The sequence below is a fragment of the Dipteris shenzhenensis genome, chromosome 10, assembly GCF_047967505.1.
Source record: "Dipteris shenzhenensis isolate YYH24624 ecotype China chromosome 10, Dip_SZ_1.0, whole genome shotgun sequence".
Taxonomy (NCBI): domain Eukaryota; kingdom Viridiplantae; phylum Streptophyta; class Polypodiopsida; order Gleicheniales; family Dipteridaceae; genus Dipteris; species Dipteris shenzhenensis.
Genome location: NC_141605.1, coordinates 35,652,199 through 35,666,565, shown reverse-complemented (window position 1 = coordinate 35,666,565; position 14,367 = coordinate 35,652,199). Strand labels below are relative to the sequence as shown.

General features: G+C 43.2%; 1 protein-coding gene across 1 annotated transcript; it reads right to left on the bottom strand.

Moving 5' to 3' along the window:
- Positions 1-11,763: 11,763 nt before the first annotated feature.
- On the bottom strand, positions 11,764-13,819 carry LOC147897749 (uncharacterized). The gene has a single exon (XM_087380705.1). The coding sequence runs from the start codon at positions 13,014-13,016 to the stop codon at positions 12,444-12,446; it is 573 nt and encodes a 190-aa protein (XP_087236831.1). The 5' UTR covers positions 13,017-13,819; the 3' UTR covers positions 11,764-12,443.
- Between the last annotated feature and the right edge of the window lie 548 nt (positions 13,820-14,367).

Here is a 14,367-nt window from a genome sequence, read left to right as displayed (position 1 = left end):
AATATATTAAAGAGATTTAAAAGGTAGTGTAAGAACTAGTCCTCCAAATCATGGATTTAAGTGCTTTGGATAGACTCGTTTAGGATATGGGGAATGGAGCTAGTGACATTCTAACATTCTTCCAATATTTGTGATTGAATGCTTCATTGGGTATGTTGTGGATCCTTGGGGAAGCTCTAGTATGGTGAATGGTAGGGTGAACTTGACTCCCACAATTTTTGTAGACACATTTTCAACAATTCCCAATGGCTTCATCTCAGTGTGGTCAGCTAGGCATATGTTGAATGTGACATCCCTCATTTGGTGGTAGTCCCCATTCTTCATAGAGATCTTTTGCTAGAATATTGACACCTACCCCACCATTAACTATTGTAGGGTATTGGCCAAAGGCTTTATGATCAACTGGGATGGCTACATTTTTAATGTCATTCCTAGCACCAAATTTCACTACTATAGCCTTATCTTCCTCTTTAGATGGTGGGAAACGTAATATGGATTCTATCCAACCCTTGAAATTCTCCCACATTGTAGGATAATTTCTAAATAAGTTTCCAATTGGCATTGCAATAGGACAACTAATCAAGCTAGCTAGTGTGGCGCTATCTAATTGGGGATGAGCTGCATGTAGATCCATTACCCTTGGGTTGGTGGTGGCTTCAATCATTGTGTTGATAATGTGTAGTGTTGGTTCCTTGCCTTCTAATGTTGCTATTTTGTCTATCTCAAAATTTTCCTGTTTGTGCCTTACCCATTCCTTCAAGGCTTGATCCCAAGATTTCTCCACTTTGGTGTTGGGGTAGACTTCCTTGCTTCTTAAAGAGCAATGGGGGCAGATGTGCTTGCCGTTGCCTCGATTTGTGCTAGGTTGGCAAGGCTTGTTTGGTTCTTGAACTCTTTACTTTTTAAGTGGAAATTAATTTTGTTGTGCTGCTTCCTTCTAGTTGTTATCATGAGTATAGGTTGGGATACAACATTTGGCATACAATTCATGCATGCATGCCCGACTTTGCAATCTCTACACAGATTGAAAAGTACTTGGGGTGCCTTTGTGTGGGCACTTAGCAATTCGATGGTTTTTGCCACATCCAAAACACTCGATATGTGGTGGTCAGTCTTACTTGATTTGCATACACCAGAATGAGCCCTTTTCCCCCATCCATGTAGTATGTGGGATATTCTGGTTCATACTCATATTGTAGCTCCATTTCCTCAAGTTGGAGTTGTTGCATTAGGACTGCTAGGGCAAGATTGGGAGCTCCAATACTATGGAGGATTGGGATTTCTCAATAATTGTGGTGCTTGTGTCCTCACATGGATGAGATTGAGCCTTGGCACTTGTGCGTTGAGAGCGCATGCTGGTTGCCTATATACTAGGATTGGTACTTGTTGGTACTGTTGGGGCCGAGGTTGTGCAAACCTTCATATTGTAGAAGCATGCGTTTACATCATGGCTTGCAACATTGCAAATGACACATCATAACCTGGGAGGTTGGGCTACTTATGGAGGGTTAAGTATGATCCTCAAGATTGGGAACTCATTGGTTGGCCATACAGTGTGCACACCATGCGTTCTCTCTTAGTGGGTATTGTGATCATTGAGAGACTTGCAACTTTTTCTCTATGGCCTGCATCGTTTCTTACTTTACCCCTATGGCCATAGCTTCCAATTGATCCTTAGTGGTGTGATCCTTAGTGGAAGTGCTTCCCTTCTTGTGAGATCTATTGTCATGATGTGTGTCATCATTGTCAGTGTCATAGTCAGTCATGCCATCCTCGATGTTCAATTGCAGCTTCAAGAGCATTGTTGAATTGCACATAGCTGCTAACTTTTTTCATTTCTTTGCAAATGGACAATTTTAGTCCAAAAATGAACCATGCAATCAGATACTGTCGTGAGGATGGGGAACATGCTTGGCTATCAATCTCTTCATTATTTGGAAGTTCGTTCTAACTTTCTATTCTTTGTGCATTTCCGTATTTCCCAATTGGAGGGCAGGATCATCTTCTAGCATCTCGATTTGGAACATCCTTCTGAATTGCTCGAATAGCATTTCCCATGTGGATCTTTCCTCTACTAGAAGATCTATATTCCATTCAAAGTCCTCACCAATTAAGGCCATGGAAAACCAGGCTACCTTAGTTTCATCTGATTGGTCTACCCCAGCACAACATGGTGCATCAAAGGGCTGAAGGAATCTTATAGGATCCTCTCATCCATTGTACTTTGGAATTTCTAAGTTACCAAAGTGTCTTCTCCCATTGTTATCCTCGATGTTCAATTATAGCTTCAAGAGCATTGCTGAATTGCGCATAGCTGTTAACTCTTTTCATTTCTTTGCAAATGGACTATTTTAGTCCAAAAATGAACCATGCAATTAGGTACTATTGTGAGGATGGGGAACATGCCTGGCTATCAATCACTTCATTATTTGGAAGTCCGTTCTAACTTTCTATTCTTTGTGCATTTCTGTATTTTTGAATTGGAGGGCGGGATCATCTTGTAGCCTCTTGATTTGGAACGTCCTTTTGAATTGCTCGAATAGCATTTCCCATGTGGCTCTTTCCTCTACTAGAAGATCTAGATTCCATTTAGAGTCCTCATCAATTAAGGCCATGGAAAACCAGGCTACATTAGTTTCATCTGATTGGTCTACCAGCACAACATGGTGCATCAAAGGGTTGAAGGAATCTTATAGGATCCTCTCATCCATTGTACTTTGGAATTTCCAAGTTACCAAAGTGTCTTCTCCCATTGTTGTTGTTGTTGTTGTTGTTGTACTCGGCCATCTTCATCATGCCATTGGTCCTCCATGCATGGATGGTTTTTTCAAGTTAGTTTCGTTAAGAAGATAAACTTTTATATTGGCATCAAAAGTTGGTACGCTTTAATAAAAAATAAATGTTTAAAACCTATAAAAAAAGTACTGTATTCTACCAATATTGTGAAACTAAAAAAATGAGCTTGAAAACCTTCACCAATATTTTATAATAATACATACGCATAGCCTCGATAAAAACATTATTGCCTCTATGTTGCTTGTCAATGGGGAGAGGTTGAATTCTTGGAAAGCATCAAGGGTGGGAAAAAGTTGTTAGAAGTAGGCAAGTGCTATTCTTCTTCTTGATCTCAAGTGCATACACAGTCCTTAATTGTGGCCTTCAAGTGGGTGCATGTGATTGTGAAGAACGCATTTGAATTCGACCTTTGTAGGCCTAAAAATAGTTAAACTTATGTGATCTATGGGTTCAAATTAGTGCCTACATGGACAACTATCAAAGCCAAAAACGATAACAAATTGATCTAAAAAAGTTTCTTTAATGTAGATCTTTGTATGTGTGAAATTTGGGCTTGATTATTGAGGTGTGACTTGGCCTCCAAATGACCAAGATACAAGCCCTTAAAGTAGGAGCAAAAATGGGCAATTTTCAAAGAGGCCCTTCTTCCCTTGTTTTTTTTTCCTTCTCTCTCCCTATGTGTGTGTGTGTGTGTGATTTCATGCACATGTGGGTCTCTCTCTCTCTCTCTCTCTCTCTCTCTCTCTCTCCCTCTCTCTCAGTGTCTTGGTGGCAGATGTGATGGTAGTGTGAATTTTGATGGGGTGAGGCAGTGGCAGGGGAGGCAAGTTGTGCATAGGGGAGCAACACAAAAATTGAGGTGCTCAAAGGTCGAGGGCATGCAGGACTAGCGGTGTGAGTGAGTGCAGCATCCAATGAGCAATAGGTGATGTTATTGCAATCACAATGAGTGCTCGTCCTCTAGGGGCGGTATCGAGTAAAGGGAGGCAAAGATGGGGTGTTGGCTTTGAGGGGGAGGTAGAGTGCAGCTGTACACACTAGCAATGAAGGTGCATGGGGTGCACTATGGTGGTGTGCCATGATGGCAGCGACACCTAGGCACTACACCTGAGGCACTACACTAACATCACTCCACACCTAAGGTGCATTGCACCTAGCATGCCATGACGTGTGCTCTAGGCCTAAGGCACGGCACCGACAATGCTCTGCAATGAGGTTGCTATGCCTTAAGCGTAATTGAAGACACTTCATGCCCGAGCCCCGAGTTCGAGGGGTTGAGGGTTTGTGTGAGGGGGGAGTGAGGGAGGTGAGGGGAGGGGGGAATAGAGAGAGAGTGAGGGAATGAGAGGCGAAGGCGAGAGGGGATAAAAAGAGAGTGAGGGAGTGAGAGGCAGACATGAAGGGGGGTACAGAGAGAGAGTTAGGGAGTGTTAGAGAGACATAGAGGTGGGACTTATAGAGAGAGTGTGAGGGTAGAAGAGAGATAGTGATGGGGTTTAGAGAGAGAGAGAGAGAGAGAGAGAGAGTGTGTGGGGGTGAGGAAACATGGGGTTGTTAGGAGAGAATGGATTGGGGGGGGTACGAAAGAGGGGCATTAGAAAGAGAAAAAGGAGGGTGTAGGTGAGAGTGGAAAGAGGGTGTGTTAGTGGTGTCTCTAAAAGACTAGAAAACACCTACACATATCCACACCTGGCAATGGAAATGCCATGGTTGGACTTAAGTCTCTGACTAACGTGAGAAAGAGGAAAAGATAGTACAAAACATACAAAGAACTGAGACAACTCTGTATAGAGTAGAAATGTTGCTAATAGTTTGTATTTCAACAGATCACAACAATAACCCTAATATAGGAGATGAAGATCAACTTATAACATCATCCGACTTGAGTTGGGTAACTGTTGGAAATAGACATAGTTCAAAACATGATGTGGTGTATAAGGCCACTACTACTAGCTGCTAGGGACAGTTATAACTATCCCTATAGTTACAAAATTATCCACTACTCACTCATGTAACTTCCCTTTACTAGGGGTGTACTAACCCTCCTTGGGTGAGGTCCATGTGGGTGGGGAGGTCACCCTCAACACCTGGCATGCCGGGTGGTAAAACTTTTTGCAAAAAGTGGAAGACTCAAACCCTTATTGGAAATAGTCCATCAGATGGACCTTGATGGTGTGGGTTGAGTTTAGATCTATTATTGCTACCTTAGTAGCAATTGGGTTTGCTTCTCCTGTATCTTCCTTGCAGGTGTCATTTAGCTCTGGTTCCTCCTCAAATTTTGTCTCTACCTCTTCAGAATCTACAGTGGGGGATAAGGCCTAATTGGGGTTAGCTATGATATCTCTATCTTGATGTTTTTCATCCTTGAAAGAAGCATTCTTTGTTGCAGACAACTATGTGGATTGTCCTGGCTCTATTGCATTTGGCTTCCCAGGCTTTGTTGGCAATTCAAACTTGTCTTGGCATCTAGTGGCATCTGACTCTATTTGGCACTCTGTGCTGTAGCTTTGAGGGTTTCTAATTCTTATGATAAGCAGCAGATGCAAATGCCTCATAAGGTCGCTGTGCAATAACAAACAAGTGTTTTTTAAGATTGGACCACAAGTCCTGAGATGTCTTTGCCAGCTGTGTCTTCATATTTGTGAGATCAGAGGAGCTTTAAAAAATACCATCAACCTCCTTTGCCATTTCCCAGAGTTTCTGATCAACTCCTTCCAAGGCATTTATCTGTTCCTTGAGTAGGAGATTCTCAATGTTCAAGTTGGAATGGGCTGCACCCATTCGATCCAGCTCTAGAAAAAAATTTGCCTTCATTTCTTCCAACCAAGTCGTGATAGTGGAGGTAAGCATTATTTTTGGACTCTGACCTGGGTAGTGAGTTTGAAGACTTGTTTCTCCTACATAGTTCTGTACTATGGATATTCCCTTTTGACTTCCTCTAGCTACAACTGTGTGGCATGTAGTTGTCTTTGCATGTCAGCCTGCTTCAACATGTATTTGTGTCCAGCTTTTTTTATCCTCTGTTAACTCCTATACTTGCTGTTTTAGCTTCTGCACCTGAATTTTCCTTTGTTGATCAACATAGTCCTATAAAACTCTGAGTGCATGTTTTGGCTCCATGCTGGCCTGCACTCCTTCTATAGTCGGACTCTTCAGCTCCTGTTTTGGGGATGCCTGCAAGTCGGCCATGTTGTGAACAGGGGAGAATGGTTCAAAAGAGCTTCTGGAGGTTGTTGTAAGTAGTATGTTGGCAATGTTATCTTCTGGTTTGCTCCAGTTCTTTGCCTTTTGATGACCAAAGATTTAACTTGATCTTCTTGGAAGATTTTGGCTCTGAAGGTGTGGCTAGCAACTCTTCTCCTACGAGACGCATGTCCACAAAAGTTTCGCCAAGGATTGGCTGTAGAAAGCCATAGTGGCTTCTTCCTTAAGAGTATTGGGCCTCTTCCATAGTGCTTGCAGCATGACTCTCTTTGCCTTGTCCTCCTCAGGCCTTTTCTCATGCTTTGCTTTTGTGCACTGTTCACTGTATTGATGGACTTCTTCGGGGGCCTTTGTACTCATCTGACCAGCAAATTCAAATAATGCTGCAATGAACGGCCCTATCTTTGAATGAGCATTAGAGGCGCTCAAGTCTTTTTAGGCAATTTTGCTCATCAGGCGAAAGTGTAGCAGATGTGTCCATGAAATTTTGGTTCCCTTCTCAACTGCACTGAGCGTAGCATAGGAATCTCTAGTCATAGTGTTAGTCTTGACGAACAACTACATCCTTTCGAGATACCAAAAAAATTGATGTCGTCTCCTCAAATCTTGTACATTATTGATGAAAAAGTAGTTCTTTTGTGTCTTTGGGGGGCCGTACTCCTTTTGCATGTCGGAGGCGACATCTTTTTTGTAGACAACCTCCTCGTTTATGAAAGGGAGTTGAAAAACCTATGCAATAATCTTAGGGGAAAGCATACCTCCACTGTGTTGGAAACTTTCGTATTGTGTGAGAACATGTAGGGAAGCTTTCCATGATGCCCAGGGCATACTGCAATAAGCCAATCTTTTTCAACTATTTTTGATGCTTTGAAAAATCCATTGATACCTTGAAATTTGCGAAGCTTGCTGTGAGCATCTGCTTTTTCTGCGGTGGAAGTGTTGGTTCGTTATTTGATTCAGTCTCCTCTGGATCTGGGATGTCGACAATATTCTCCGTGGTGGCCGAGATTTGGAGTGGGCTTTTTCAATCAAGGGTGAGAGATCTCTTAGGAGCCATGACACAATGCTGTTGTGCTTAAGAGTTGGAGGTTTGCTCTGGCTCTTTGGTTGGGTTGGGAAATGTGAGGTGATGGCCTTGTTTGGGCACCATATGTAGAGGAGGCTCATGGGAAAAGATTATGTCAATCTAGTGTTGCAATGGATGGGCCGCATGCAACAAACTAGCAGTGGTTTTCAGCATGTGTGAGGGACTACTTATCATCTATCATTTGGCACTGTGGGAGGTATGCTTGATGATGGAGTTCATCGAGGAGAGGTTAGGAAGAACAGCTATTGTGGGGTTCTGAGCCTCATGCGAGTGAACATGCTTGTCGAGACAAGGGTTGGATTCATACCTTTGGCTGTCCTGTTGGTACAGAGGATTGAGCGTGCGTGAGACAAATTCCCTTAGTGTTGGAGCAGGATTGAGGCACTATCGGAGGCTCTTCTGTACGTTTGAGCTGTGTTGGATGGCAAGATAGTAGTTAGCAGATTAGAGGTGTAGTGTTTCCTTTTGCATGAAACGGAGCGAAAAAGAATGTCTGAAGCGGATGTGAGTCGGAGTCAAGTCAGATGGGATGAGTGATGTCACATGTATCAGGCAGATCGGAGTCGAAGACATTCACCCACTCGTAGGCGCATGTAGGATTGGTGTCAGAGTCAGAGTCATAGTCGGGTGTTGCCTTGTTGGATGGTTGTCGGATGGTTGTTGGTCTAGACTCACCACTATGGGTTCTTTGTTTAAGTTTGGCATACCTGCTCTTCTTATTGTATTGGATTGGTAGGAATTAGAGCATACCTGAATGTTTTTGTAGATGAACAACACGTTGCATTTGTATATGTCGGATTGGTGTTGGACTATAGTCAGAGTCTATTGAAGACAAATCTGTCAATTTGAATAGCGGAAACATATATATCATCAAGCATGAAAATTAGCACATAGCCTTAGCAATACAAGGAGAAACATGCTTCAACACTCACAAAATGAAATCTCACAAAAAATGAACCTACATTGCTTAAAGAGACACACCTTCTTGAAAAACTTCCTTCCACACAAACAGAGAAGGAGAAGGGTGGAGAGGGAACACAAGTGTTGGGAGAGGGGCTGGGTAGGGGTGACGAGTGGGGAATAGAGAGGAGGAAAGTGAGGTCATCAAATATAAGGTGGGAGGAGAGATTTTTGCTTTTCTCGCAATAGAGATGTGAAAGACGGTGTCGTGTGAGGTTTCAGGAGAGATTGTATTTATCTTTTCTTGAGTGGGGTCAGGTCCAATATAAGGTTTGAGCCTAAAACCATTGACTGGTTTGTCAAATGCATTCCCATGAAGGTCAGCTAGTTTAATGGTACCTTCATCAAAAACTTCAAGCACCTTGAAGGGACCATCATATCTAAACTGACCTGTGAACAAAAAGACATATCTACACAAGTTTCGTATCTTATGAAATTGATGAACATTAAGATGAACGAAATAGAGGATGTCCCAAAGTTCCTGCATCAATGGCAAACTGCCATGGATGACCTGATGATCTCAGACATCCTTCTCGAACAAAAAGTTCGAGCCATATGTCTACTAGCAGCCTTGCCACCCTCGTCGCAATCCTTCATTTCAACTCAGTCCAATCAAGCCAACTTAACAATCCCTCTGTTAATACCTGTAACCCTTCAAGAACATGCCATGCATGGCTCAAACTCCACCATCTCAAGCGCATTCGACAATTCGCTCATCATGTATGCAAATCAAAACTATCGAAACAAACGCAACCAAAGTAATAACTCTGGTCACACCAAATCTTACACACCTTACCCCCAAAAAGTCTTATAATCGCAGAAACAACACACAAAATTTCTGCCTCATCAAACCACACTGTCAGATATGTAGTAAAAACCATGAAACACGAGACTTTTGGTTCAACCCCAAAAACAAAGGCAAGTCTAAAACGAGAGCCCATGCCTATTATGCCTCTAATTCGAAAGGCTCTCCTGATTCGCCAAACGAGGAAGAAACTCAATCCGTGACATCCAATAAGCTACAAGTGGATCCTTCATCGAAAACTTCACCCTGACGGATCTACTGCCCACTATAAAGCCCACCTTGTAGCTCGTGGCTTTAGCCAAGAAGTACATAGAGCTCTTCGAATGAATTAATTGTATTCGATCTTTTTACCGCAGCATTGACTCCATTGTTTGAGGGGTGCACTTTCTTTGTTCTACGTGCCTCCCTTGAGTTACTAAACTTGCAAACCATCTATGGATGGAGCAATGCAAGTTTGAATGCATTACTCAAGTAATCTTTAAAGTCTATTTTGCAAACATGGTGAATTATGCTAGTGGGTCAATTACTTGAATGCTTTTCCTCATTTATGGTCTTCACGTGCAGGCTATTGTGTAAAATGCTTCCAAGGGAGGATAAATTACTGACCTCAAGAGATATGGCAAGTTGTATCGTTACATATCTATCGTTTATGAATCGACGTATCTATTGTTTACGTCTCTTTGTGATTGTTGATTTTATGTTTTTTAGCACTGCCCCATTAGGGGTAGCGTTCTGGCATGAGAAACATCCTATATTGGAGCCCTTGGAAATCGGGAAGGACAGCAAGTTCTACTCTCTCTATCTTAGCCACTTGGTGCATACACTCACTCCAAATCATCTCCTCATTGCCCATGGTCTCATCAATCTTCCATAACACATTTGATCTCTAGGAACATTTTGCCGACCCTTGGAGTAGGGATTTGTGTCAGGACCTTATTCGATGTACAATAGAAGAATGTAAAAGAGTATTGCTGCTGCTATGAATTGAAGTGCAAAGAGGGAAATAGAATGATTGGAAGTAGGCAGAGAGGATCTCGAAACGCACTACATCAAAACGCAGGCATCAGCACACCCATCCAAGCTTCTCTAAATTATGATTCAAGTCCTTTGTAGGATTTTGTTGCTACTTCTCCTCTTATAGAACATGAATGCTTCTAGAATATGAAATTCCAAGGATCTCTCATATTGTTCTCTCAAATTGGGAATCGCCCTCAACTGCACAAAATGGATTCCTTATGGCCCTACTTTTTGCTATGATGCCTGCAAAATTCGTGTGCGTAGTTGCTTCAATGAATCGAACAGAAGCAGACTGGATTGAGGGTTTTTGGAGCTCAGGAGCATTGTGCTCGAGGTTTTCACCTCATCCCGACATTGGCTCGAAAACATAAGGAACAGACTTTGCCTGTGACGGTTCTCTCTATGCATGTCGATATTTGGTGCATATCTCGATTCTTGACAAAATCAAGATCAACCTCCTTGCACTACACGCACCATCGTGGCAATTTCCCGTGCCTAGATTTTTGACTATTGTTGATCGTTCAGAAAGCCAATTGCCGTTCTTTCGTGTTTTGAAGATGCATTCTAGGCTCCAGCCCGTTTTCCTTGTCTGTAGATTGTGGGCTTGAGTCTAGTTTCTGCTCACTTCCCAGCTAACCAGGATCCTCATCCTCTTCGAGCTAAGTCTCTTCAAAAAAAGGCAGTGCTCTCGGCTCTCGGCACCCGTGCCCCTTGTTTTATTTGTTTATTGTATTATTTATTTCAATATCTCGTTGGGCAAATTCGTGGAGAAATTGTAATCTAAGATGGCAGCCCGCGTGGCAGTGAAGGATAAACCAAGTGATCCGATCTAAGAGACTCAATCACGGTTCTTGGATCACCATCAACACGATCGACCGCGACTACATTATGTTTGTCCGGCCGTGTCATGTTTAGAATGGACGAATTGGTTATGAGGGCACGCTTAGAATGGACGAATTGGTTATGAGGAGCAGAAAAGGATGACGGAAGATTGTATTGCGCACCCAGCTAGCTCTACTGAGTATAGACGTATCAGCCTGCTCCGATATCACAAATTTTTTTAGCATTTACTCATGCTCTCCCAGTATTTTCGTTCTGTTGCTATGCACTACTGTTTCGTATATTGATGCTGTGCAGAAAACCAAAAGGATTCGCCATGCTGAGAAGATCTGGAATCCTAATCACTGCTCTGATATGAGTTAAGGGTATATGGTACTTCAAACACTATTATACCAAAACGGAATTATCGTTGATGAGACACAGCAAATTCACAAGTCTATTAAAGTACTGGATCTTCGGCACGCAGGTCTAAAAAAGCAAGACAGCTAAATCAAACATGGGGAAAGATTTAAGTCTATGGCGAATTGTGGCCTGCAACCTAAGTCCTACACATAGATCAATGCATGGATATGCTTTTGGCCTCAGTCTACCTCATAAGATAAATTGAAGCTAAACAGAAGCCAAAACTTGGGACTACTAGACTGCCTGCTGAGAGATCAACAGGGAAGTAAAGTAGCAATCTAGCCAAAAGATTTCATGTTGACGTCATTATAGATCATTCACTTCATACATTCTTTCTATTATACAACAATTCGTGAAGTCAAGATTCTCAAAACATCATTCGAATTTGTAGAGAATATATATGCATATCTAAATCTTAAGAAGACATTGAAATGGAGCTACCCATAACGTCACCCAGTACACTGCATGAAAAAACAGAAGGGGCTATTCATGACTAAACAATCACGGTAGTCAAGTTCGTTGCATTGCCATCCTCTGTGTTCGAACTAAATCTTCCGCAATTGATACTATTCATCCAGCTTATATATTCAAGAGCAGTTGTATAAGCCATGTAGAAGCACACTCATGAAGAGCGAGGGGATTTGCATAAAAGTCAAAAAGCTTCATTGAAATGATTTTCGTTGAATAAAGCGTTAGGGATGTTACAAAGAAGCACATTGATATCATAATTTGAAATCAGCTCAGGTTGAATACTCACAAATATGTACTGCAACACCTTGTTCCCTGTACATACGCCGCGAATTAACAAAGGAGCAAGCTCAGAATTTATATCCATTCGGAAAGCAATGGACAGACAATGGATTTGTCGAGTGCGTACTCTGAACTAATGGGAATTACGTGAATGTGCTAACTTTACACACTTTCCGTCATCTGAGTCTTTCATAAGACAGACAACAGAAACGACGGTTTTGATTTGCTGAGCGCCCTTGTCGCCTTCTCAGCCTTAAGGTAAGAACAACAATGTCTTTGTTCATTCAAAGCAAGAGATACCAAAACGTGGGCTGCATTTCGTATTTGGTTCATATATTTTAGGAATTACAGTATAAGGATTGAGTGAGGAGTCGAGGGAACGTTACCATCTGTAATTGCAGCTTCGGCATCTTAAGCGCTACTGGATGTGCACAAAAAACAGACTAGCTTCGCTCGAAATAGTAGAAGAGTGAGATTGTTGCTTCTGTGAATCCGCAAACTGTGTTTTGCGGCTAGGTTCTCTACCAGCAACTGGAGCGTTGCACCTTTGTTTTGAGAATTCGGCTTTGCAGGCATACGGTTTTATGCGCCAGGCGATGCTGTGCGACTCATTTTTGTTGCCATCGAGCTAAAATGTAGGACAGGATCTGTATCTGCGTTTCTCCACGATGGGTCATTCGACTCCACCAGCCACAAGATATGCTCAAAGAAAGCAATCTCGCAAGGTATGTTGAGAGGTCCTTTTTGCTGGAATCCGAATTCCTCCTTAGCTTTTTCCAAGACGATACCGAACAGAGGGTGATTCAGAAGGTCCGCTTTTACCACGAAACGCCTGCGCTCCGCACCCACATACATAGCCAGGTAGCCTCGGGGCGTTGTTGGCTGCTTGTGGGATGATGCGCTGCCTTCCATCTCCTCGTCCTCCTCTTCGTCGTCCGATGCCTGGAAATGAACTGCTCCACACTTCGGTATGACCGTTACAGAACATGCCAACAACGGTGTCCTCTTCCTTTCCGGCCGTCTGCTCTGAGCCCTCCACTTCTTCACGACTTGAAGCAGTCTTACAACTTGTACCAATCGGCTGGTTTTCAGCCCATCGTGTGTTCCAACTGCTTCTACCTTCATGGCAGGGCACTTTGTCCAGTCCTCGCTCATTAGAGCTCCGCGCGCACTGCTAAAGATACACACGCACACACGCTCCAGGTGCAAGACTGGTTGCCACGGTTTCGGTTCAAGCCGCTTAATCAAGTGGGAGGGTTTGAATGGATCATGGGAACACTTGGAAGAGCAGCGAGCTTACGAATGAAAGATCCTTAAACAGTGCGCCTGAAGACAGACTCCGATGTCTGAGAATCCCGAGACAAATTAAGCTGTCATCGTTGTTGATGTTCAAGGGAGACGAAACTTCTTCTTCATACTGACGATTCAGGCCATATACGTTTGATTCTAGGCTATTTACCTCTACATAAAATACCTAGGTTCAGCTAATGCCGTGGCAGCCGTGCAGCTCTCAACGTTGAGACAGTGCAGCAACGGAACTGCTCAATGCTCATCTAGGCTTCTCCTATCTCCTATGCTGATTACATTCGGAAGCCGACGTTCCCACCACGAAGGAGCGACTCAATGGTATACCATTCTTCCTCTCTCACATCACGTCTTTTCATTGGTCTTCAATAATGCAGAGCGCCCAGCGTAGGTGAATATCACACGAATAATGTGGCACCGAACCGCAAGTGTCATGAACAGAATTCCGCTGGGGCTGGGATGGGCCGGGCGGCTTCGAAGTTCGGGCCTCGACACATCGAACGGGAGCCGCAAAGGGGGTCATGTTTCAGGACGTTCCCGTCGATGGAGTATGTCCAGCTAGGTTGTAGGGGGCCGGGGCAACACATGATCCTTGAGCCATCTAGAGTGAGGTGGAGGGATATTGCAATCAAGCATGTGGAAGGAAGAACTTGGATTCAGGGAGACAGCAGAGTAACCAGGCTGTGCGTCAGGGAGGAGCAGGCGGGGAAGGCAACAACCAGCAGAGATGCTTTGAACCAATCTCTATCGGGTACGTAAGCGTGAAATGGATTGAAGGCCACCCAGGGACGTAAGCGGTCGATGGATTGAAACGTTGAAGGTATCAGATTCATCTCTTGGAGTTTGGATGCATGTGCATGTCGGCTTTTAATGACCTTTGCTGTCCATGTAGATAATTTTCGCAAGTGATTGGAGCAATCGCTAATGAGCTCTGCTTTCCACAGATATAATTTTTTCCAGTGATTTGCTAATTAGCATTGAGCGTTGCAGATAATTTTCGCCAGTGATCGCTGATGAGCTTTGCTGCCCATGTAGAAAATTTTCGCCATTGATAGGAGCAAGAGCTAATGAGCTTTGCTTTCCATGTAGATAATTTTCGCCAGCAATCGCCAATGGGTTTGCTGTCTATGTAGATGATTTTCGCCAGTGATCGGAGCAATCGCTAATGAACTTCGTTCATCATTTAGATAATTATCGCCAG